Source organism: Labeo rohita, chromosome 2 (genome assembly GCF_022985175.1).
Source record: "Labeo rohita strain BAU-BD-2019 chromosome 2, IGBB_LRoh.1.0, whole genome shotgun sequence".
Taxonomy (NCBI): Eukaryota; Metazoa; Chordata; class Actinopteri; order Cypriniformes; family Cyprinidae; genus Labeo; species Labeo rohita.
In genome coordinates this window covers 38,557,531-38,581,391 of record NC_066870.1, presented here as the reverse complement: position 1 = coordinate 38,581,391, position 23,861 = coordinate 38,557,531, and the positions used below count along the sequence as shown (strand labels likewise).

General features: G+C 34.4%; 3 protein-coding genes across 3 annotated transcripts; 2 read left to right on the top strand and 1 right to left on the bottom strand.

Moving 5' to 3' along the window:
• The first annotated feature begins 674 nt into the window (after positions 1-674).
• On the top strand, positions 675-5,838 carry tpgs1 (tubulin polyglutamylase complex subunit 1). The gene is made up of 2 exons (XM_051123917.1): positions 675-1,222; positions 3,242-5,838. Exons 1-2 carry the CDS (start codon positions 951-953, stop codon positions 3,789-3,791), a joined length of 822 nt encoding a protein of 273 aa, XP_050979874.1. The 5' UTR covers positions 675-950; the 3' UTR covers positions 3,792-5,838.
• Positions 5,839-12,003: 6,165 nt separating this feature from the next.
• On the bottom strand, positions 12,004-17,820 carry plekhj1 (pleckstrin homology domain containing, family J member 1). Its single transcript, XM_051137731.1, has 6 exons — positions 17,487-17,820; positions 12,877-12,944; positions 12,733-12,799; positions 12,535-12,625; positions 12,398-12,461; positions 12,004-12,302 (listed from the first exon to the last, which is right to left on the bottom strand). The coding sequence occupies exons 1-6, from the start codon at positions 17,578-17,580 to the stop codon at positions 12,216-12,218; spliced, it is 471 nt and encodes a 156-aa protein (XP_050993688.1). The 5' UTR covers positions 17,581-17,820; the 3' UTR covers positions 12,004-12,215.
• Positions 17,821-18,139: 319 nt separating this feature from the next.
• Positions 18,140-23,371, top strand: sf3a2 (splicing factor 3a, subunit 2). The gene is made up of 8 exons (XM_051137718.1): positions 18,140-18,227; positions 20,566-20,795; positions 20,878-20,924; positions 21,013-21,122; positions 21,651-21,700; positions 21,854-21,994; positions 22,456-22,524; positions 22,605-23,371. Exons 2-8 carry the CDS (start codon positions 20,598-20,600, stop codon positions 22,860-22,862), a joined length of 873 nt encoding a protein of 290 aa, XP_050993675.1. The 5' UTR covers positions 18,140-18,227; positions 20,566-20,597; the 3' UTR covers positions 22,863-23,371.
• Positions 23,372-23,861: the final 490 nt, after the last annotated feature.

Here is a 23,861-nt window from a genome sequence, read left to right as displayed (position 1 = left end):
AATTGTAATTTTTGTTTTGTTTTAATAATTACATTAATTGTTAGTAATCTATCTTATTCAATTTAACAACAATTTCCTAAGAAACAATTTCTTAAATATATATACATATTTTCAGTTTTTTGTTTTGTTTTGTTTTAATAATTACATTAATTGTTAGTAATAAAAAAGTATGTCTATTTTTTTTTGAAATCTTGAATCCTATTCAATTTAACAACAATTTCTTAAAAAAAAAAAAAAATATATATATATATATATATATATATATATATGTGTGTGTGTGTGTAATTTTATTTTTTGTTTTGTTTTAATAATTACATTAATTGTTAGTAATCTATCTTATGCAATTTAATAACAATTTCCTAAAAAAAAAACAATTTCCTAAATATATATAAATTTTTCAGTTTTTTGTTTTTTTGTTTTAATAATTACATTAATTGTTAGTAATAAAAAAGTAATTTATTAATATATATATATTTATATATATATATATTTGTTTTTTGTTTTTTTTTAATAATTACATTAATTGTTAGTATTTAAAAAAGTATGTCTTATTTAAATCGTGAACCTTACTCAGTTTAGCAACAAAAAACTTTTATTAAAAGTTTCATTAAAATAAATTTGCCTAGATTTTAAGGACCCAGCTGGAGAAATAGCAACCAATTACGGTAGCTGAATTTTTGTTGGTAACAGGAAACTAAAATGTTTTGGCCTACAAAATGACGTCACGGGGTTTTGTGCGCTGCGCCCCCTGCCTGAAGAGCGCGTTCCTGCACGCAAGCGCCGGTCAGCTGATCTGATGTGCTGTGTCATCACGTGTCCATAGCAACCGTCCCCGGACTGATTGTGAGACTGGCGGATTCTGGAAGTGATTTGGATAATATTTCATTCACAAATGTAAGACTCTCCGGCGCAGCTGAAGGTCGGGATGTTGATGACGCTGATGTAAAGAGATGGCGGAGAAGCGTCGCGCCGGTGTCGTGATCATGTCCGACTCCAAATCTGCCGCAGCCGACGGCGATCAGGAGTTCCTGTCGCAGGCCGGAGTCAGCGCGCTGCTCAGAGGAGCCCTGCTCAAACTGCTCGAGTCCAGACCCGAGGATCCCGTCGGTTTCCTGGCCGAACATTTCGGTCATTTGTCGTCGGAGGCTGATGACGGAGGAGCGGAGCATCAGAGCGTGAGCCGCGCGCTCTGGCACCTGAGTCTCGCGCATCACTCGCAGAGGTCCCAGATTCAGATTTCGTGTTTTATTGTTGTAGTCATGGTGTGGAAGTGTCTTTTTAATCTATTTTTTAAATATATATTATTTTAATTATTATGTGTTATTTTATTCATTAATATTTTTAGGCCATAGTGGAGAAGTTCACTTCGGTTTATTTATTTTTATCATTGATATTATTTAGCTATTTATCCATGAGAGATTCCATAAAAAAATTATTAGTATTGTTTTTTTTTTTGTTTTTTTTTATTAATTAAGAATTAGACTTACTATTTATACTTACTATTTATATATTTCATTAATTACCTTTTCAAGCCAAAGTTTATGTTGGTTTCTTTCTTTATGCATGTTATATTGCTATTATTTGTCTCTTTTAAGCCATGAGAAAATTGTTTTTATTTATTTATTTAATAACTATTTTTGTGTCTCATCATTTAATGTATATATTATTATTGGTTTATATCTATTTATTTTGTTTTATTTATTATTGCTGTTATTTATTTATTTTAAGCCGGGAGAGAAATATTTTTTACATTGCTTTATTATTATTATTATTATTTTATTATGTATTTATTTATTTATTTATTTTTAGATATTTTCTTTTTATTTATTTATTTATTTATTTATTTATTTATTATTTTTTGCTTTATTATAGCCATTATTTATCTCTTTTTAATGTTTTTTTTTTTTTTTTACATTTTTAATTGTCTTTTTAAGCCTTGGTGGAGATGTTTTAGACCAATGTTTTTGGACATTTGCTGGAGTTACTTTCTGTCTTTCTTTCTTTCTTTCTTTAAAATGTTTTTAAGAACAATATAATAATTAAAATTTTTTACAAATATTTTATATTTTATTTATTGTTATTTTAAGCCACTGTGGGAAAGTTCCTTTTTAAATCTGTTTTTATTTCTTTTTGCATTATTTTATTATTGCTATTGTGTATCTCTCTTAAGCCATTAGCAGTACGTTTTAATTTTGCTTTATTTATTTGATTGTTTTAATTTTATTTTATTACAATTTTAAATTTAAATGTTTAAATTATTCTTTAAAGCTGAATTCATTGCGAAATGTTTTAGTGTGATGTTTTTAAATTATTTTTTAAAAATCCTAAATTAGATAAAATTTACTTTTTATCATTTTATTTATTTGTTAGCTTTATTTTATTATTTACCTTTATATAATTTATGTAAATTATATATTTTAATATATATTATACATTATTATTGCATATTATTTAAATATTATTATTATTATTTATTAATTAATTCATTTATTTACATATATTATTACTTCCACACATAAAAATGCTGGGTTAAATATGGACAAACCCAGCAAATGGGTTGTTTTGACCCATAAATGTTTAATCCAACCTTCTGGGTAGTTTTATTTAACTCAACTTTTGTTTAAAAAAACACTGTATGGCTAAAATAGGTTGTAAATTAAAAAATCAGACTTAATTACTAGAGGCATCAGCAATAATCAAAAGGTGAACATTTATTAATAAGCAATCTAATATTAATAAAATATATTATCAATAAGATATTTATCATTGAATTATTATTTACTCAGCTTATTAGTAAATGTTAATTTATTGAACATATTAATAAATGTCCATTTTTAACCTATTTTGGGTTCATTTTAAGCAAGAAATATAGTCATTTTTAAGCTGAGTTGAGTTGAATAAAACTACCCAAAAGATTAAGTTAAACATTTAACTCAACCGCTGGGTCAAAAGTCAATTGCTGGGTTTGTTCATATTTAACCCAGCACTTTTTAGACTGTATCATTCTCTTTTAAGCCATACAAGTTTCTGTATAGTTTGTTTTAATATAGTATTTTAAATATATTTCATTACTGTTATTTTTAGGTTTACCAGCTCTTGACCAGTTACGTAACCAGTGCAATTCCCCTGTCATATTTTCTGTCGTATAGTTCAGATTCAGTTTCAGCTCTTGTAGATGAATAAAAGCATCTGTTACATGCATGTAAAATGTAAATGGTTCTTTCAATTCTATTTACTGCAGGTCAGCATTTAACAACAACGTCCGTGTGGCGTATGAGCTGCTGACGCAGGGCGTCCCGTGTCGTGTGAGCGGCGGTGGCGGTGTGCGCGGGCGTCTGTACTCGGAGATGCTGCGGTGTCTGTGCAGTGAAGGCGGGCTCTCGGGCTCCACCGCCGCTCCGCTCCTGCGCCGCATCCAGAGCCACGACTACGAGGCCGTGCCCTTCGAGCTCTTCCGGCAGGGCGTCCTGACCTGCGCCGTGTTCGCCGACTACATCCGTAAGTCCCAGTGTCTGTACGCGGCGGTGGCCAGCGCTCCGGACCGTCCCGCCGAGAGGACGCTGTGCCAGGCGGTGCTCTCCACCCTCCGCGAGGCGCTGGAGACGGCGGACGGCACCGACGTGGCGCGGTATCTGGAGGCCAGTGCCAAAATCTCTCCTGCCAAAGTGGCGCAGGCCATGGCGGAGGTTCATCCGCGCGCGCAGCTGCAGGACGGTCCCACGATGGACGCGCAGGAGTTTGAAGACGCCGCCGCAGCGCTCTTCATCGCTCGAGTGCGAATCGTCACCTGAAATCACCAAAAGTTTAGCATGGATCGTTACTATTGAGAACTAAGCGTATTGCACAAACTAGATGAAGTAATTTCATAAAAAGAAAACAAGTTGAGTCGAACAGCATTCACGTTTTTACTTCTAGATGCATTTTTACATTGTTCAAACATATGCATTTTCTCAAACCATTTCACGTCACACTGCAAAAGATTTCAGTGTTATTTTCTAGTACAAATAAAGATGCATTTATTAGAGAAACAAAATGACAAAATATTAACTCTTGTTTTGTGAAAAAATGATTAAATATACTTAATTTAAAAAGGTCTTTAAAAAGGGTCTTTCAAAAGTCTTAATTCATCCATTCACAAATTAAGACCTTTAAGTGCAAAAACGTTTAAATTCATAGTCGTGGCATTAAATATTGCATGCATTGCAAATATAAATAAATAAATAAATGCATAAAGAAAGAAAATATCTTCCTCAGTATTTTTGCCTTGCTTTCCAGTACAAATATATGAACATCCTTAAATTGAGATACATTTACTGAAAACAAAATGACATATGAGGTCTTTTATTCTGAAAAATGATCCATGATTAGGTGAGTTTATGCTTAAAACAAGAAAGTCAGGTCAGAAAAATAAACAAAAATAGAAGTTATTAAATTCATAATGTTGTGGCATTAAATATTGCATGCATTACAAAAAAATAAAAATAAATATATATATAAAAATTGTGAAGACTTTTAGATTTAACATTTATAGAAAAAAGAATAAACAATACTTAAACAATATATATATATATTATATATATATATATATATATATATATATAAACTCACTTCATTTGGATGCATTTTTTTTAGAAAACTTATATAACTTTTTTTTTTCAGAAAAAAGAAAAACAAAATCTGTACATTTTAATATTTTGTAAGTTTGCTTCTCAAGTATCTTGATTTTACTGTTTTTAGATATTTGTAATGATCAACAAAACAAAAACACTAAGTAAGAATACACAAAATATCAAATATAATAAAAAATAATTACTAGATTTTTATCACCGTCCAATGAGAAACACATTAATATCACATCAGCTTCTACAAAATTAACTTAAATCTTAGTTTTAAGGATTTTGAGATGCAAAATAAAGATATGAAGATTTGAAAACATGAAGTCTTGTATTCTGAGAAATATAACAAAATGAAGTGAGTTTATGTTTAAAATGAACAGACATCTGTTTTGATCTTGTTTTAATCATAAACTCATGTTTCACACATGACATTTTTCACTTTCTAAAAAAATAAGACTTCTTATGTCATTTGGCATCTTAAGTAAATGCGTCTTTTAATAGTTTTTAGATATTTGCACTGGAATACAAAACAAAAACACCAACTTTTAGAAAATGTATTCATAGATCTGAGGGAAACACATGCAGTTTCATGTACTTTGCTCACTGGCATCGAAGTGAATCGTGATTTTATCTTGTTTCTAGCTAAAGTCTAATATCAGTGTGAAACCTCAGTTCAGGAAGTGTTTGCAGTGTATTTCTGTTATAGATATCTGAAAGTGAATTGGTTCCCCTTTCAGTATCCAGACATGATGAACAACAGTTTCACACATACTAAAATCAGCACTCACCACACATTAACTCCTCGTTCTGTTGCATTTTCACTTGGAACAAACATAGGGACATTTTAATGAAAGTTTATGCAAATGTGCATGTTTGAATCGTTCACAATTACACCATTGTTGTCTCATTTGCATTAGTAGACACACTAAAAACCTTGTTCAGAGGAATAACTACAGTCATAACAGAGAAACGGCTCATCTTTACAGCTCTGCATGTACATTTGGAAGCATCAATTATCTATTTATTTATCAATGTAATATAATCATACTCAGAACCTTTTTTGCATATTTTCCCCTGACCAATGAACTTTTCCACTCATTTCTTTATGAACTAGTGGGAAAATGCTGCTTTTTTTGCGTGTTTTTCTAATTTACAAAAATGTTCAGTATGATTTCAGCATAATAACTGGAGCAAAAAGTTTAAAAATAAACAAGAATTTGAGAATGGATCAGTATTTGGTGTGTCTTGTTCCAGGTTCCAGGCTGTGTAATCAGTTATTGACAATATATTGTGCTCTTTTCTTGTTGTGCTCACATTCTGGGTGTGTTCAGTTTTGTCAGGCTTGATGAAGCAGATGTGAACGAGACTGAGAGGAAATGAGGCCGTTTTCATTCTCACAGGCTGCTGCAGTGAAACACAGAGGACGTTTGACTGACCCGACGCTCGCGCCATTAAAAGTAATGAGGGTCCATGTGTCAATAATTCAGCGGGGCTTGAGTTACAGACACTCACTGCTGCGTCAGCGCATTACAGACCTGATGAAAATCTACTCCAGTCGCTGGAGCTCCTAAAGCAATAGTCCACCTAAACATAAGCATTTAATGACAGTTTACTCACCCTTTAGACTTTTCAGGATTAGGATGAGTTTGTTTCTTCATCAGATTTGTAGAAATGTGTCATTCCATCACTGTCTCACCAATGGATGTGAATGGGTGCCGTCAGAATGAGAGTCTGAACAGCTGATAAAAATATCCACAAGTAATCCACACCACTCCAGTCCATCAGTTAACATCTAGAAAAGACCAAACCTAAAACAAATCCATCATTAAGACATTTTTGTGTCTAAAATAAGTGAAAAAGTCCATCTCTTGTTGTTTCTCACATCAAAATCGAGCCACATTTTTGTTTAGAGCTGTTTTGGCTTGTAAACGGTGTTTGCAAATTTCTCTCGTAATTCAGACCAAAACACTGGTTTTCACTGGAGGAAGCGTTATTATAGATTATGGACTCTAACTATTTTAGTTAAAAATGTCTTGATGAATTTGTTTTAGGTTTTGTCCTCTCAAGATGTGAACTGATGTCCTGGAGTAGATGTGTGGATTATTGTAACGTTTTTATCAGATGTTTGGACTCTCATTCTGACAGCACCCATTCACATCCAGTGATGAGCACGTAATGAAAAGTCGTGCATTACAGACCTGATGAAAACCTACTCCAGTCGCTGGAGCTCCTAAAGCAATAGTCCACCTAAACATACGCGTTAAATGACAATTTACTCACCTTTAAGACTTTTCAGGATTAGGATGAGTTTGTTTCTTTATTAGATTTGTAGAAATGTGTCATTCCATCACTGTCTCACCAATGGATGTGAATGGGTGCCGTCAGAATGAGAGTCTGAACAGCTGATAAAAATATCCACAAGTAATCCACACCACTCCAGTCCATCAGTTAATATCTTAAGAAGACAAAATCTGAAACAAATTAATCATTTTTAGTGTCTGAAATAAGTTCATAATCCATAATAATGCTTCCTCCAGTAAAAAAGTCCATCTCCTGTTGTTTCTCACATCAAAATCCAGCCATATATTTGTTTAGGGCTGTTTTGGCTTGTAAATGGTTTTTGCAGATTTCTCTCCTGATTCAGACCAGACCACTTCTTTTCACTGGAGGAAGCGTTATTATAGATTACAGACTTTAGTTAAAAATGTCTTAATGATGGATTTGTTTTAGGTTTTGTCTTCTCAAGATGTGAACTGATGTCCTGGAGTAGTTGTGTGGATTATTGTGATGTGTTTATCAGCTGTGTGGACTCTCATTCTGACGGCACCCATTCACATCCAATGGTGAGCACGTAATGAAAAGTCGTGCATTACAGACCTGATGAAAATCTACTCCAGTCGCTGGAGCTCCTAAAGCAATAGTCCACCTAAACATAAGCATTTAATGACAGTTTACTCACCCTTTAGACTTTCAGGATTAGGATGAGTTTGTTTCTTCATCAGATTTGTAGAAATGTGTCATTCCATCACTGTCTCACCAATGGATGTGAATGGGTGCCGTCAGAATGAGAGTCTGAACAGCTGATAAAAATATCCACAAGTAATCCACACCACTCCAGTCCATCAGTTAACATCTAGAAAAGACCAAACCTAAAACAAATCCATCATTAAGACATTTTTGTGTCTAAAATAAGTGAAAAAGTCCATCTCTTGTTGTTTCTCACATCAAAATCGAGCCACATTTTTGTTTAGAGCTGTTTTGGCTTGTAAACGGTGTTTGCAAATTTCTCTCGTAATTCAGACCAAAACACTGGTTTTCACTGGAGGAAGCGTTATTATAGATTATGGACTCTAACTATTTTAGTTAAAAATGTCTTGATGAATTTGTTTTAGGTTTTGTCCTCTCAAGATGTGAACTGATGTCCTGGAGTAGTTGTGTGGATTATTGTAACGTTTTTATCAGATGTTTGGACTCTCATTCTGACAGCACCCATTCACATCCAGTGATGAGCACGTAATGAAAAGTCGTGCATTACAGACCTGATGAAAACCTACTCCAGTCGCTGGAGCTCCTAAAGCAATAGTCCACCTAAACATACGCGTTAAATGACAATTTACTCACCTTTAAGACTTTTCAGGATTAGGATGAGTTTGTTTCTTTATTAGATTTGTAGAAATGTGTCATTCCATCACTGTCTCACCAATGGATGTGAATGGGTGCCGTCAGAATGAGAGTCTGAACAGCTGATAAAAATATCCACAAGTAATCCACACCACTCCAGTCCATCAGTTAATATCTTAAGAAGACAAAATCTGAAACAAATTAATCATTTTTAGTGTCTGAAATAAGTTCATAATCCATAATAATGCTTCCTCCAGTAAAAAAGTCCATCTCCTGTTGTTTCTCACATCAAAATCCAGCCATATATTTGTTTAGGGCTGTTTTGGCTTGTAAATGGTTTTTGCAGATTTCTCTCCTGATTCAGACCAGACCACTTCTTTTCACTGGAGGAAGCGTTATTATAGATTACAGACTTTAGTTAAAAATGTCTTAATGATGGATTTGTTTTAGGTTTTGTCTTCTCAAGATGTGAACTGATGTCCTGGAGTAGTTGTGTGGATTATTGTGATGTGTTTATCAGCTGTGTGGACTCTCATTCTGACGGCACCCATTCACATCCAATGGTGAGCACGTAATGAAAAGTCGTGCATTACAGACCTGATGAAAATCTACTCCAGTCGCTGGAGCTCCTAAAGCAATAGTCCACCTAAACATAAGCATTTAATGACAGTTTACTCACCCTTTAGACTTTCAGGATTAGGATGAGTTTGTTTCTTCATCAGATTTGTAGAAATGTGTCATTCCATCACTGTCTCACCAATGGATGTGAATGGGTGCCGTCAGAATGAGAGTCTGAACAGCTGATAAAAATATCCACAAGTAATCCACACCACTCCAGTCCATCAGTTAACATCTAGAAAAGACCAAACCTAAAACAAATCCATCATTAAGACATTTTTGTGTCTAAAATAAGTGAAAAAGTCCATCTCTTGTTGTTTCTCACATCAAAATCGAGCCACATTTTTGTTTAGAGCTGTTTTGACTTGTAAACGGTGTTTGCAAATTTCTCTCGTAATTCAGACCAAAACACTGGTTTTCACTGGAGGAAGCGTTATTATAGATTATGGACTCTAACTATTTTAGTTAAAAATGTCTTGATGAATTTGTTTTAGGTTTTGTCCTCTCAAGATGTGAACTGATGTCCTGGAGTAGATGTGTGGATTATTGAGCACGTAATGAAAAGTCGTGCATTACAGACCTGATGAAAATCTACTCCAGTCGCTGGAGCTCCTAAAGCAATAGTCCACCTAAACATACGCGTTAAATGACAATTTATTGTCATCTTAAGAAGACAAAATCTGAAACAAATTCATCATTTCATGATTCATCATCATGATTCAGACCAGAACACTTTTTTTCACTGGAGGAAGCGTTGTTATGGATTATGGACTATTTGTTTTAGGTTTTGTCTTCTTAAGATGTTAACTGATGGACTGGAGTAGTTGTGTGGATTATTGTGATGTTTTTATCAGCTGTTTGGACTCTCATTCTGACGGCACCCATTCACATCCATTGGTGAGTAATGAAATGCTACGTTTCTACAAATCTGCTGAAGAAACAAACTCATCCTAATCTTGTATGGCCTGAGGGTGAGCACATTTTCTGCCACATTTTTATTTTTGGCTGAACTATGACTTTAATATGACTTTCCATCCTATTAGTCATTTGTAAAACCACTTTAACTAGCAAAAGGCACTTCCTTAATGACATCATCCTGCAGGAAGTGACATCATTTGTTGGAGGGAAACCAGCAGCACCACAAACACCAGTGAGTATTATCTGATGAGTTTTGTTTGATCAACTTTCACAAATTAGTTTGATGCTGAAAACATTCTCATGTAAAGTTTTAAAAGTTCTCATGTAAATAATCACAGATACAGTGCAGGAACAGGAATGAGCACTTGTGTTCAATTTAAATGTCTTTAAATAACTAAAGATGACACCAATGGTGTCACTGAGCTCTCTAATTTCCTCACCTATGAGCTCACAGGCTTTTGCTTATGTTCTCACTCCATTTGTTAGTCCTTGAAAGTGAGTCAGAATTATCTATGTCTATGACGCAGCATTGTTTGAGCTACACATCAGCACATATTTTACTAGATCATAATGAAGACATGCTCAAACAAGACTAGATATACTGAGAGGGTGTGACATTTACAGTACCTCACATGTGCATGTATTAAATGACTTATTTATTGCTGTCATTAACTGGAAAAATCATATCTGTGAGTGACAGTATGTGTGCAAACACATATCATTATGTATTTAGAAACATTTCCTCGCATTCCTCAGTACTTTATTGCTCTTCCGTCGGCATAAAAACAAAAGCATACTGTTATTGTTTAAAAGAGATTTATTAACAAAAAATAAGATGGGAAATGAGAGACATAAATTATAAAATCTAAATGAAAGAATCATTTCTAGTACATGAAAGAAAGATTTGAAACATTCATGAATCTCACATTTTCACTCACAGAAATAGAAAATTACAGGCTTGATGGGTTAAAATAAACGTCATCCAAAGTTACAGGAAAGCAGTTCAAGTTGTTTTCGCATATTTTGCAATTAAACACCGTTTAGGAGCACAAGACTGTGATAAATACAAATGATCAATTAAAAAATAGCACAATTAAAAATGCTACTTTCAGAATCTGCACATTTGTGAATGCCACAATGTTTTAACATATAAAACGTACAGGTCAAATGTCAGCATAAAATCAAAAGGAAAAAAAAAGAGAAATTACAGCCTGTATAAAGTAAATAAAGCCTAATTTTAGGCTTTTGCATTGACTCTAGTTTTATTTATTTTTTAAATTAGCACAAGATACTGTTATATTATTTGTAATTATTTATTTGTAATTTACGCATATTTTAAATTTAATTCAAAGAATAATTATAATTCAAGTAGTATATGTAATATAAGATTAATTAAATTAATTAAATTGTGTAGTGCATTTGTAATGATAATTGCAATTTAATTTCATTTTTTAAAATAAAATTATATCAAATTTATTAAATTACTTATAACTGTATACTGCATTTTCTTTTCAGCAAAGAATATACTTCTCATGAAATAATGTCTTCTAATAATCCTAAAAACAGGCTTTAATTTTCTTGTGCAAAAATATTATTTTAGTAAATATAATGCACTTTTATTTTTTACTGGTTATGTATTTGTATTAGATTGTATTGTAAAGGTTGTTTTTACAATGTATTCTAAGAAGCTTCTTTTAAGTTTATTATTATTATTTTCTCTTTTTTTGTGTCAAAATTAAGACCAAATTAATTTAATTAAATTATATAGTGCATTCGTAATTTGTGATGATAATTACAATTTAAGCATTTTTTGTATATAAAATTATATAAAATTTATTAAATTACTTATATTGTATATATCAAATCTTTTTTCAGCAAAGAATGTATTTCTCATGAAAATAACATCTTTTAATAATCCTAAAAACAGGCTTTAATTTTCTTTGTGCAAAATTTAATTTTCCATTTTTTTCCTTTGATTTTGTGTTGAAATAAGACCGCATCTACAGCTTTAGAGGCACAAACTCAAAGCAGCTAAAATGTTTAGACTAAAAATGTAAAATCGCTCAGATCTAATTGACTGCAAGGCTTTAATGCTTTAGATAAAAGCTTAATGCTACAAAAACTCAGTGCACTTTTGGTGAAACTATAAAGCATGCATGTCTGCGCATAAACCTCATCAGTCATAAAAGGCAATAAATGTGTTGTAATGAGTTTTACAGAGGCGGCCCAGTTCAGTTTGTCCTCGTTAACGATGACCTTGATATCGGGAAGAAACTTTAATTGCAATTGGCTCAAACTCAGCAGACATTCATTACAGTAACATTACATATTTCCCCCCATAACACACTTAAATTGAATGGTTACAGAGGTCAAAATGTACAGTGATGGATACTGGCAGACAGTAAAAGAAGAAAAAACAAGCAAAAAACCCCAAAAGCGAGTTTATGTGGGCGGTGGAGGCAGCGGAGGAAGACCACTGTTGACCTGAAAGCGCGTCTCGTCTGATATCCCATACTGCTCCAGTGGGTCCTACACCAGATCACAGAGCGTCATCTTTATTATTAATCTGATATTGATATCTAAAAGGTATTAGTTGCATTAATTCATAATTTCGATTCCCTCACCTTGCCGGTCAGTCGATGGATTTCTGTGCGATAGTGGATCAGGTTCTTACGCATGAATTCATAACTGTGAACAGAAGCAGATTAGAGTTATAAAGCAGGAAACGCACGGCATGATGGGAAACGTCAGCGACGCACACCTGGCTTTAACGATGGCGTCGATCCACTCGACACACTGTTCCTGAGAATCGCATTCAAACAAATACTTCCTCTCGCCTTCGTCCAGAAACACTGGAAAACAAGCAACACTTCTTAAAACATAAATTCTGATTTAAATGCAAACCAAAGATAATTTCTATATTAATCACTACGCTGTTAGTGACTGAAGCTGCTCTCACCGATGGAGAAAACATGATTGTCTTCTTTCTCCACACGACATTGTTCCAAAAGCAGCGCGCCGATGGGCTGAAACACAAACCAATTAAACTTGAATGTGATTGTGATGCTGTTGAGATTCAGATCAGACGCTGATTCACACTCACCTCGTCCTCATCGGTCCGAAAGTAAAACAGGAAATTAACGATCAGTTTCACTAGACGCCTCTTCACAACTGTTCGGGGAAACAGAGGAGAAATAAAACTCTATGATGCCGCATCTCTTGTGCCGTCTAGTGTTTTAAATCTTATATAAAAACAGTTTATTTTTAAATTGTCTTTCAGTTGCTTTAGTGCACATTTAGTAAATATAATGCATTTTAATTCTTGTTAGATTTTGCTGTATTTGGTTGACCAGTGGTTTGGATGGCTCGCCATATGTATTAGATTTCTTTAATACATAAAATAAGTACGCTTGACCAAAGTTCAGGGGAAAAGAGTTTATTGAAGAAAGTCGTATAGCATAGCCGTCTTCTAGATCTTAACCCGTGTAAGGGTCCGAAGCTTCTTCCTAGTTTCTTCCAAAGTTCTTCATAGCTTCTCTCTAGCTTCTGCATAGCTTCTCCCATAGTTCTGTCTTTAAGACAGAACTTTATACCTAAAGACAAATTGCTAGAAACAATAGATACTGTCAGGACCCTCTGCTGGGGATCCTGTAATCTACAAGAAGTTCCTGAGAAATGCTGTTCCTTTGTTATTCTAAATGTACGGACCATTTGGTTCACACCTTTACAGAGACAGTTCCTGTTGATTGCATTCCATTCTTTTAAGTTTATTGTTATTATTATTTTCTTTTTTTGGTGTCAAAATTAAGCCCAAATTAGCCCAAAAATTTGAAATTTGAAATTTGAAAAAAATGATTTGGAATTTTAATCTTACAATTCAGACTTTTTTTGCACAATATAACCATGGAACTGCAAGAAAAAAAAAAAATGGCAAAACATTGCAGTTATGTTTTTTCCCCACAGAATAAAAAATTAAAAGGGTACACTGTAAAAAAAATAACACAATTTGTTGAGTCAGCTTAAAATAATTTGTTACCCTGCTGCCTTAAAATTTTAAGTTCAGTCAACTAAAATAAGTTTAGTCAACTTGAAATGTCAAGTTGTACTAAGTAACAACTTAGATATTTGTGTTTGTTAAACTTAACAGATGGGTAAGTAACCCAGCTGCCTTAAAATTCTAAGTTGAATCAACTCAAATATCTAAGCTGTCACTTAGTATAACTAAACATTTCAAGTTGAATAAACTTTTCTTTGAGTTGACTGAACTTAAAATTTTAAGGCAGCCAGGTAACATATTATTTTAAGCTGACTCAACAAATTGTTTTTTACAGTGTAATTGCGATATTTTTATCTCACAATTTTGATTTTTTTCTCAGAATTATGAGTTTATATATATCAATTTTAAGTTCATATCTTGCAATTCTCGAAAAGCGAGAAAAAAAGAACAATTTAAAAAAAAAAATCTAAATTGCAAGATATAACCTTGGAATTATAAGAAAAAGTTGCAAAACCTCACAATTTTTTTTCCCCTCTTTATTCTGAATTTTCATCTTGCACTTCTGTTTTCCCCAACATAATAAAAAATTAAAAGGGTAATTGCGATTTTTTTTTTCTTCTTTTTTTTAAATCTCAGAATTCTGACTTTTTTTTGGTCAGAATTGCAAGATATAACCCTGGAATTGTGAGGAAAAAAGTCTCAAAACCTGGCAATTCTGTTTTCCCCCCACAGAATAAAAAAATATGAAATCGGGATTTGCGATTTTTTCATCTCAGAATTCTGACTTTTTTCTCGTAATGCTGACTTTTTATCTCACAATTAAATTTTTTTTTTTTCAGAATTATGAGTTTATATATCACTTCTGAGTTCATATCTTGCAATTCTCAAAACAGTGAGGAAAAAAAAACAGAATTTTGAGGAAAAAAGTCAGAATTGCAAGATATAACCCTGGAATTACAAGAAAAAAGTTTTCGTAATTGTGACAGATTCTCAGAACAGATAGAAAAAAGACAAAATCTTGAGGAAAAAAGTCAGAATTGTGAGATAAAACGTTACAAATTGTTGATTATAATAGAATAATAGAACCTTTTGGTTTCGCGTCAAGGCGGTTTCAAAGATTCCGATATAAGTGCTTTAGTTTTCCCTCAGCTTCCCTGAATTATAACACAAGTGCTCAATTTCTTAAACGTTTAGTTTATTTAGATGCGATTATACTAGTTCTGTTGCCACATGACGGGTTTTTTATTATAACATTTATCGTTAACTAGATAAAAAAGTTCGTCAAGACAAACTTTAAGTTGGCTTGAGAAAGCCGGACCAGAAAGTTTTAAAAAGTTTGAAAAGTTAAAAAAGTTTGAAAAGCTTAAAAAGTTTACGAAGAAGTTTAAGAAGTTTTAAAATGTTTTAAGTTTGGATGGTTTTCAGTCTGAAATAGTTTGAAGTTTTAAAGTTTGAATTCAGTCTGTCAGATAGATAGATAATTAACATGTTGTTAGTATGATTCTAACATTATTAGCAAGTTACTAGCATGTTGTTAGCATTTTTTAACATGATTAGCAAGTTACTAGCATGTTGCTAATCTGTTTCTAACATGATTAGGTAGTTGTTAGTATGTTGCTAGCATGTTTTCAACATGATTGACAAGTTAGCATGATGCTAGCATGTTTTTTGCATGATTAGCAAGTTGGTAGCATGTTATTAGCATGTCATTAGCATGTTACTAACATGATTAGTAAGTTACTAGCATGTTACTAGCATGATTAGCAAGTTATTAGCATGTTGCTAACATGTTTCTAACATGATTAGCAAGTTACTAGCATGTTGCTAGCATGATTAGCAAGTTGTTAGCATGTTATTAACATGTCATTAGCATGTTACTAGCATAATTAGCAAATTACTAGCATGTTGCTAGCATGATTAGCAATTTGCTAGCATGTTTCTAACATGATTAGCAAGTTGTTAGCATGTTGCTAGCACGTTTCTGGCATGATTAGCAAGTTGCTAGTATGTTTCTAACATGATTAGCAAGTTACTAGCATGTTGCTAGCATGATTAGCAAGTTGTTAGCATGTTATTAACATGTCATTAGCATGTTACTAGCATAATTAACAAGTTACTAGCATGTTGCTAGCATGATTAGCAAGTTGCTAGCATGTTTCTAACATGATTAGCAAGTTGTTAGCATGTTGCTAGCATGTTTTTGGCATGATTAGCAGGTTACTAGCATGATTCTGGTTGCTAGCCATAGATGGTTAGTAATGGTTAGATGATAGATAGATAGATAGATGATTGATTGATGAGTTTGAATGAGTTTGAATGGATTAGAAATACAGTACATAGAAGGGAAGTGTGATTGAGTCTCAAAGGATTCTGGGAGTTTTGACAGTTGGAATTTGAATAGTGTTGCTCATTTGAACATTCCGTCAATGTAAGTCTGTGGGATTTTTCCCAAATTTAATCGTCATTTTTAGGAAAATCGTAAGTCCGATCAGTTACAAAAGATACAGCAACTCGAGTCGGACCAATCTGAAGATCTGCGCTGAGTTTGTAGAGTTAAAGCTCTAGGAGGAGCAGCAGTCAGAAATTTTATGCTGCGTCCGAAATCGCATACTGCTTAAGTTGGTACTATATTTAAATATGAACGTACTACCCGACCGTTAAAAAGTACGTTCTATATAGTATGAATGTGGGTAGTATGAATGGAATTCGGACGTACTACATCCGCCATATTGATGTTGTCACGTGTCATGCGTCGTCACAACAGCGCGAAAATTTAAAGAGACTTCTCCACTGCACGAACACCGGCACCGGCAATGTTCGCCGTTTTAACGTTGATTGGACAGACAGCTCAGAGAAGGCATCGGTCAGCTGCTCGCAGATCACGCCTTCGTAGACGCTAGATTATTTATCAAATAACGTTTCGATTTACAATGTTTAAACTTTCAATAAGTCATCCGTTTATTTAGACTGTGTTAAACAAGTGTAATTTAATCACAATAAACAACGTTTTTTTCCTGAGGTATTTACACTTGAAATGAGCCGCGTCTCCACTTTTCGAATATGACGCCTCCTCTCCCGGAGCCTCATGGGATAGGAAAGTGTCCATGGTATGCGTACTACAGAATTCGGGCGGAAGCAGTAGGTCATCCGGGTACTTCTCGCCTACTGAATTTCGAATACTATGAATTCGGACATACTACTGGCCTCACATACTGTTTTTCGCGTACTATATAGTAGGGAAGTATGCGATTTCGGACGCAGCTTTAGTCTCAGAAGAAGAAGAAGAAGAAGAAGAAGAAGAAGAAGAAGAAGAAGAAGAAGAAGTTTAAATAGCATATCAGTAAGTTGTCTTTCTCAAGCCAACTTAATAACAATAAAACGAGCGATCAACTTTATACAAGTGCGGCAACAACCAATAGGATCGCATATAGTGTAGGTCACGTGACCCGCCTCCTAATATGATTGGCTACTGCACTTAAGTACGGACACTACTGACTAACAGCTGTACTCGTCATAGCGTACTACTTTCACCAATACTGTCATAACGGTAGAAACAGTAAGAATAATAAACTATATGCGATTCCGATTATCACCTTGATCATAAAACGAGCAGTTCTGTGGTTGATTTTAACGATTTAGTCTCATTTTCTATCGTTCTAACGCGGTGCTTTATAGAAGCTCCGTGAGCTCGTGCGGATGAAATGTTCGCCTCTTACCGTCTCCTTTTTTCGGGCCTCTCATGCCCAGCTCGGCCGCTCTCTCTGAGGGCTGGCGGCTCAGGAACACCAGCTCTTTCTCGTTGAATCGCATCTTCAGCTCTCTAACAGCAGTCTCGTCTCAATAAAGCGCATTTTTTATGGCATTAACAGCTGTTTTCGTCTCAGCATCAACGTCAAATCGGATTCTTCTCATCCAGACCGTCAGTCATACTGCTGTCGCGGTCAGGAGCTCATCTGATCGGGCGTTAATGCCAAACGAAGTGAAACAAGCGTCATAAAACACACACACACACCCGAACACACCAACAGCAGCAGGAACTGAACACATGCAGCCAAAAGAGGGCGCTGATTCACCACTTAAAAACGTACATTTATAGATTTACATACATTTATAAATATAGAAATGTATATAATAGTTGTTTTTAATTTTTTTATTTTATAAAAAAATCACAAAGCCCAGTTTGTCACTTAAAGTAGCTTTTCAGTGATGATTTTGCATTTTTAATGATGTCTTTTGTAGTAAAACGTGTTAACGTATCTCTTCTTTTGTACATTCTCACTGTATCGTGGTACAATGAAATTACTTACATTTGTACATCTGTAAGAGTAAATGGACACTTTTGTATCTTACCTTATCAATAAAGTTGTGGACTTCAAAATAACAGGAACAGGAAGTGCATCACTCAGCGCGCATGCGCATTACTGCAGCGACGGCGGCAAGCGTGATCTGGACGTTGGGTAAAAATGTTTTCACAATGAATTTACCGATTAAAATACTATTTACTTATACTTTAAAAAAAAGAAATATATGAGCGAGACGGCTAAAATGAACTCGGATCTTTTCATGAGCTTTCGACATTTGATATAATTCGTTAAACGTGCAGATTTGAAGTCAGTTCGATTCGATTCAGTTCAGTTCTATACACTAACAGTTACCTGTTATGCTCTATCTATTGTATATTTATATATGCATGTTTCTTTATTTTAATTGATAAGTGATGTTATTAGTGGCATAAGTTTTTACTCCTACCGTAAATAGGACCATATTATACACGTTTGCATTGTATTTTTTCTTCCTAAATCCTCCTATTATGTTAATCAAGGTTTCTTACTCTAAAAACGGTCATAATTTATTTGGGTGTCTATTTTTGTGTCTGTTTATCTTTCTCTGACCCTTACAATTTAACAGGCTGTTTGCTGTAAAAGACTTTTATATTTATATATATATATATATATATATATTTTTTTTTTATATATATATATATATATATATATATATATATATATATATATATATATATATATATATATATTTATTTATTTATATATATATATACACTGTGTGCATGATTATTAGGCATGTTGATATTCTGGTCATTTTTTTTCCAAGCACATTTTACCAATTCCAAACCACATCAATCTTAATAACTACTATTAATTTTGTATTTAATCATTTACACATGATATATATTTGTTCGTGAAGGCTGGAAGTGAAAAACTCCTTATATTCAGGTGTGCATAATTATTAGGCACGTTTTCTTTTACAGATAAAATGAGCCAAAAAAAAGAGATTTAACCCAGACTGAAAAGTCAAAAATTATTAAATGCCCATGAGAAGAATGCAATACTAATGCATTACACGAATTTTCAAAGTTAAGGCTTGACCATTGGACAGTGAAATGCTTGTTGAGTCTGCATGGTCAGAAAAAACAGGTGGAGAAGAAAAGATGCATGTTAACTGCAAAAGAATTAGGAATTAAGGTGAAGAATTAGCTGTGAAACCATCAGGAACCGTTTAGTCTCCAGCGCCACCATTTTCCAGAACTGCAACCTACCTGGAGTCTTCAGAAGTGCAATGTGTCAGGTTCTCAGAGACTTTGCTTGAGAAAAAACCTAAAGAATGACCCTCACTTAATAAGAATAACAAGCCTGAGTGTTGTGAAATACATGAAGACTGTTTTTTATAGGCTTTATGGACAGATAAGTTGAGAGTGACTTTTGAAGGACCAGCATCAAATCCTCTTATACCACTCTTTCAAGAATTTATCTTCCAGAATCTGGCAGTAAGTTTTGGGAGTTCATTTTAGTCCATCTCTGCAAGTCAGACTTTTCAGGATAGGAGACTAAACATGAACTCCCAAAATGTACTGCCAGATTTTGGAAGATAAATTCTTGAATCAGAGGCACAAGAGAATGTGATGCTTGTCCTTCAAGAGTCACTCTCAACTCATCTGTCTATAAAGCCTATAAAAAAAACTGTATTTCCTAACACTTCAGAATGTTATTCTTATTAAATGAGGGTCATTTCTTTTTTTTTTTTTTCTTAAGCAAAGTCTCTGAGAACCTGACACATTGTACTTCTGAAGACTCCAGGTCGGTTGCAGTTCTGGAAAATGGTGGCGCTGGAGACTAAACGGTTCCTGATGGTTTCACAGCTAATTCTTCACTTTAATTCTTAATTCTTTTGCAGTTAACGTGTCTTTTCTTCTCCACTGTTTTTTTTCTTACCGTGCTGACCCAAGCATTTCTCTGTCCAATGGTCAAGCCTTAACTTTGCAAATTCTAGTATTGCATTAGTTTTGCATCCTTCTCTTGGGCATTTAATAATTTTTGACTTTTCAGTCTGGGTTAAATCTCTTTTTTGGCTTTTTTATATGTAAAAGAAAACGTGCCTAATAATTATGCACACCTGAATATAAGGAGTTTTTCACTTCCAGCCTTCATGGACAAATATATATCATGTATAAATGATTAAATACAAAATTAGTAGTAGTTATTAAGATTGATGTGGTCTGGAATTGGTAAAATGTGCTTGGTAAAAAAATATGACCAGAATATCAACATGCCTAATAATCATGCACACAGTGTATATTATTTTAAAGTGATCAAGCTCTTGTTTTTTGTGTTGGCTACCCTCCACATCTTTAAAGATTTTTCTACCTTAATTTCAGTATATTTTGACATGTGAGTGTGGTGGCAGGATGTTTTAAGCTCTGAAAGTTCAAACATCAAACTTTTTGAATTTCAGATGATTTTCAGTCTTGTTTAAACATATTTTCCTCCTCTCTGGTTTCAGGAGCTGCAGTGTGAGGAGTGTGATCTGCCATCATGGATTTCCAGCACAGAGCTGGAGGGAAAACGGGCAGCGGTGGCGTCGCCTCCGCGTCCGAAAGCAACCGGGACCGGCGCGAGCGACTGCGGCAGCTGGCCCTTGAAACCATAGACATCAATAAAGATCCATACTTCATGAAAAACCACTTGGGCTCTTATGAGTGTAAACTGTGTCTCACGCTGCACAATAATGAGGTATGAGTAACGCTGATGCGCTTTACGAACGTTCATCTGAACAACATGAATTCTCACTGTGTTTGTGATTTTCCTCTTCTAGGGAAGTTATCTCGCTCACACACAGGGTAAAAAGCATCAGACTAACTTGTAAGTGAATTTTTGGAGTTATGATTATCATAATGATGTTTAATGTAGAGAAGGAACTCATTGTGTTGTCTGTGCTTATCTATTTTAGAGCAAGACGAGCTGCAAAAGAGGCAAAGGAAGCGCCAGCTCAACCTGCTCCAGAGAAAGTCAAAGTTGAAGTGAAGAAGTTTGTCAAGATCGGCAGACCGGGTTATAAAGGTCAGCTGATGTTACTTAAATGAATCCCATTCATTTGTTTTATAGACACAGTTTCCATTGTCATAGAGAAAACCATTAAATATTAGGACATTTTTAACTTACCAGGCCTGGAAAAGTGATTAAAAATTCAGTAGGAACTATACATTTTTCTGTATACTTTAATTGTCTAGTTGCACTTGGGTTTTTTACCAGTTGTTTTCTTATTAGACACAATTACAAGTAGACAAGTATTTAAGTATTGTTTTAAGGATTTCGAAAAATCATTTTTGGCCATCAGTGATGTCAGGCCTAGGAAAAATTGACAATTTTAGCAGTTAAATACCTTAACCAATTTAGCGTTTGCTTCTTCCCAATATATTTTGATCATGTAAGGAACATCAAAAGCAAGTATTGTGAAATATCCTGTTATCCAATGATCATAAACGACCGGACAGTCAATTAAATTCATTGGTCAGTAGCTGTGGGAATCCAACGCAGGTCTAAAAGTCATTGATTAACAGATGTACCTATTTTGTATTTTACCCATAGTAACAAAACAAAGGGATCCAGAGATTGGACAACAAAGTCTGCTTTTCCAGGTAAATCGAGTCATTTCTGTCTGACTTGGAGATGAACGAATGGTTGGTCTGTTTGGGGTTGACTGCCCTGAGATTTGAAAGCTAAATGTTTTTATTTTGTAATTTTGATCTGCAATTCTTAATTGATATAATAAAGGTTGTTCTGGTTTTCAGATTGATTACCCAGAGATAGCAGAAGGCATCGGGCCGAGGCATCGCTTCATGTCAGCGTATGAGCAGAGAATCGAACCTCCAGATCGTCGCTGGCAGTATTTGCTGTTCGCAGCTGAGCCGTATGAAACCATCGCATTCAAGGTCTGTCAGTTAAAACTGTTTAACTTAAGCTCATAGGCTTGATATGTAAATCAAATCTGACTGAACAATAACATTTCTCCCTTGAGTGCAATGTACTTTTATCTGAAACTGCATTTGTTTATAGAAAATATATGCAAAATGAGCAGAAATGTCCTACTATAAATCCTACTAGAGCATATTTGATTCACAAATTTCTAAGATCTGTAAATGGCCAACATGATCAAACACAATCTACTAGCATAATTGTACAAAACTTCAGCTGGTGCTTCAAAACTAAGTTGCTTTTTCCTCCATATTCTCACTATATCAGACTATCTGAGCCATAAAAGCTTGATGGATCAAATATGATGCAAAACACTTGCAAACTTTATTTCAAAAAACTTAATTTGTCTGACTTATCTCGTATGTCAGGCTTTATTACATCTGAGTTTTGATGCCATTGTTTCCGTCATATTTTCCAGGTCCCAAGTCGAGAGATCGACAAAGCAGAGACTCGTTTTTGGACGCACTGGAACAGGGAAACGAAACAAGTAAGAACAGATGGATAAAATCATTTGTGTTTGTCTTGATCTCCTCCATGTGCTGAACACAACGTCTCGTTCTCCTCCAGTTTTTTCTGCAGTTTCACTTTAAGATGGAGAAAGCTCTGCCCGCTCCACCGGGACAGGTGGCGTCGGTCGGCGTGAAGCGTCCGCCTTCGCTCATCACCGGCCTGCATGCGCCCACTGACTCCATGCCGCCCCCGCCGCCTGGAGGAATACACGGAATGCCCCCCGGAGCCCCCGTCCCACCACAGATGCCCCCACAAATGCCCCCTCCAGGTGCCCTGCCTCCTCACCTGAGGCCGCCGCTCCCCACCGACATGTAGCCTGAATGATTTCTGGGTTACACTTTATTTGAAGCCTTTATATATAATGCATTAATTAATGCAACTTATAATGCATTATATGATCTCATGAATAATCGTAACCACCGTTATAATATTATAAATCTATTCATTGTAGCAACTTTAGAAAGTATAATGGATAAACAAACAAACCTTCAAATATTATTAAAATATGCATTTCATTTTTGGTTACAGTTATTTATGAAAAGATGTAATGCATTACAACGTGCATTATGAATGCTTTTATAATGCATTATACATAAAGGCTTTGGGTGTTAACAGTTTATCTTTCTAGACATAAATTTGTCATTTTTTGTTTTTCCCCTTTACTTTCGTGTACACAACCCTCTAAATATTTAGTGATTTGACAGCTGTAAATTTATACTGATGTTTAGAGACTGGATTTGACTCTGTAGGCCACAGTAGCCCTACCAAACAATGTCCAAATGTTATTTTTATGCTTTTTTTTATTATTAAAAAAACTTGACATGAAACACAAGTTGTGATCGTCTTTTTTCCCGTACTGTGACGTATGTCTGAATTTCAAGACAAAAATGCAGGTTGAGACATGTCTATTTTCATTTCTTTAATTTCATGGTGACTTGGTGCATCCCAAAAATGATTATATCTAAATCATATTGTGACAACTGATTTTAATGTTCTCTTGCATAAGGTTTTAATAAGGTTGTTGGGAGCTTATGGGATTTTCATGCCCATTTCAGTGGTTGATCTGTGCAGATTTCTCTCCTGATTCACATCAGACCACTTTTTCACCGGAGGAAGTGTTATTATGGATTTTAGTTAAAAACATCTTAATAGTAGATTTGTTTCAGTTTTTGTCTTCTCAAGATGTTAACTGATGGACTGGAGTGGTGTGGATTATTGTGATGTTTTTATCAGATGTTTGGATTCTCATTCTGACGGCACCCATTCACTGCAGAGGTGACACATTTCTACAAATCTGCTGAAGAAACAAACTCA

Coding starts and splice junctions, on each gene's coding strand:
- sf3a2 (XM_051137718.1), top strand. CDS start 20,598: ATGGATTTCCAGCACAGAGCTGGAGGGAAAACGGGCAGCGGTGGCGTC. Junction 20,925..21,012: donor AAAAAGCATCAGACTAACTT/GTAAGTGAATTT, acceptor TATCTATTTTAG/AGCAAGACGAGCTGCAAAAG. Junction 21,701..21,853: donor AACAAAGTCTGCTTTTCCAG/GTAAATCGAGTC, acceptor TCTGGTTTTCAG/ATTGATTACCCAGAGATAGC.
- tpgs1 (XM_051123917.1), top strand. CDS start 951: ATGGCGGAGAAGCGTCGCGCCGGTGTCGTGATCATGTCCGACTCCAAA. Junction 1,223..3,241: donor CTCGCGCATCACTCGCAGAG/GTCCCAGATTCA, acceptor TATTTACTGCAG/GTCAGCATTTAACAACAACG.
- plekhj1 (XM_051137731.1), bottom strand. CDS start 17,580: ATGCGATTCAACGAGAAAGAGCTGGTGTTCCTGAGCCGCCAGCCCTCA. Junction 12,945..17,486: donor AGGCCCGAAAAAAGGAGACG/GTAAGAGGCGAA, acceptor TTCCCCGAACAG/TTGTGAAGAGGCGTCTAGTG. Junction 12,462..12,534: donor GACGCCATCGTTAAAGCCAG/GTGTGCGTCGCT, acceptor TTCTGTTCACAG/TTATGAATTCATGCGTAAGA.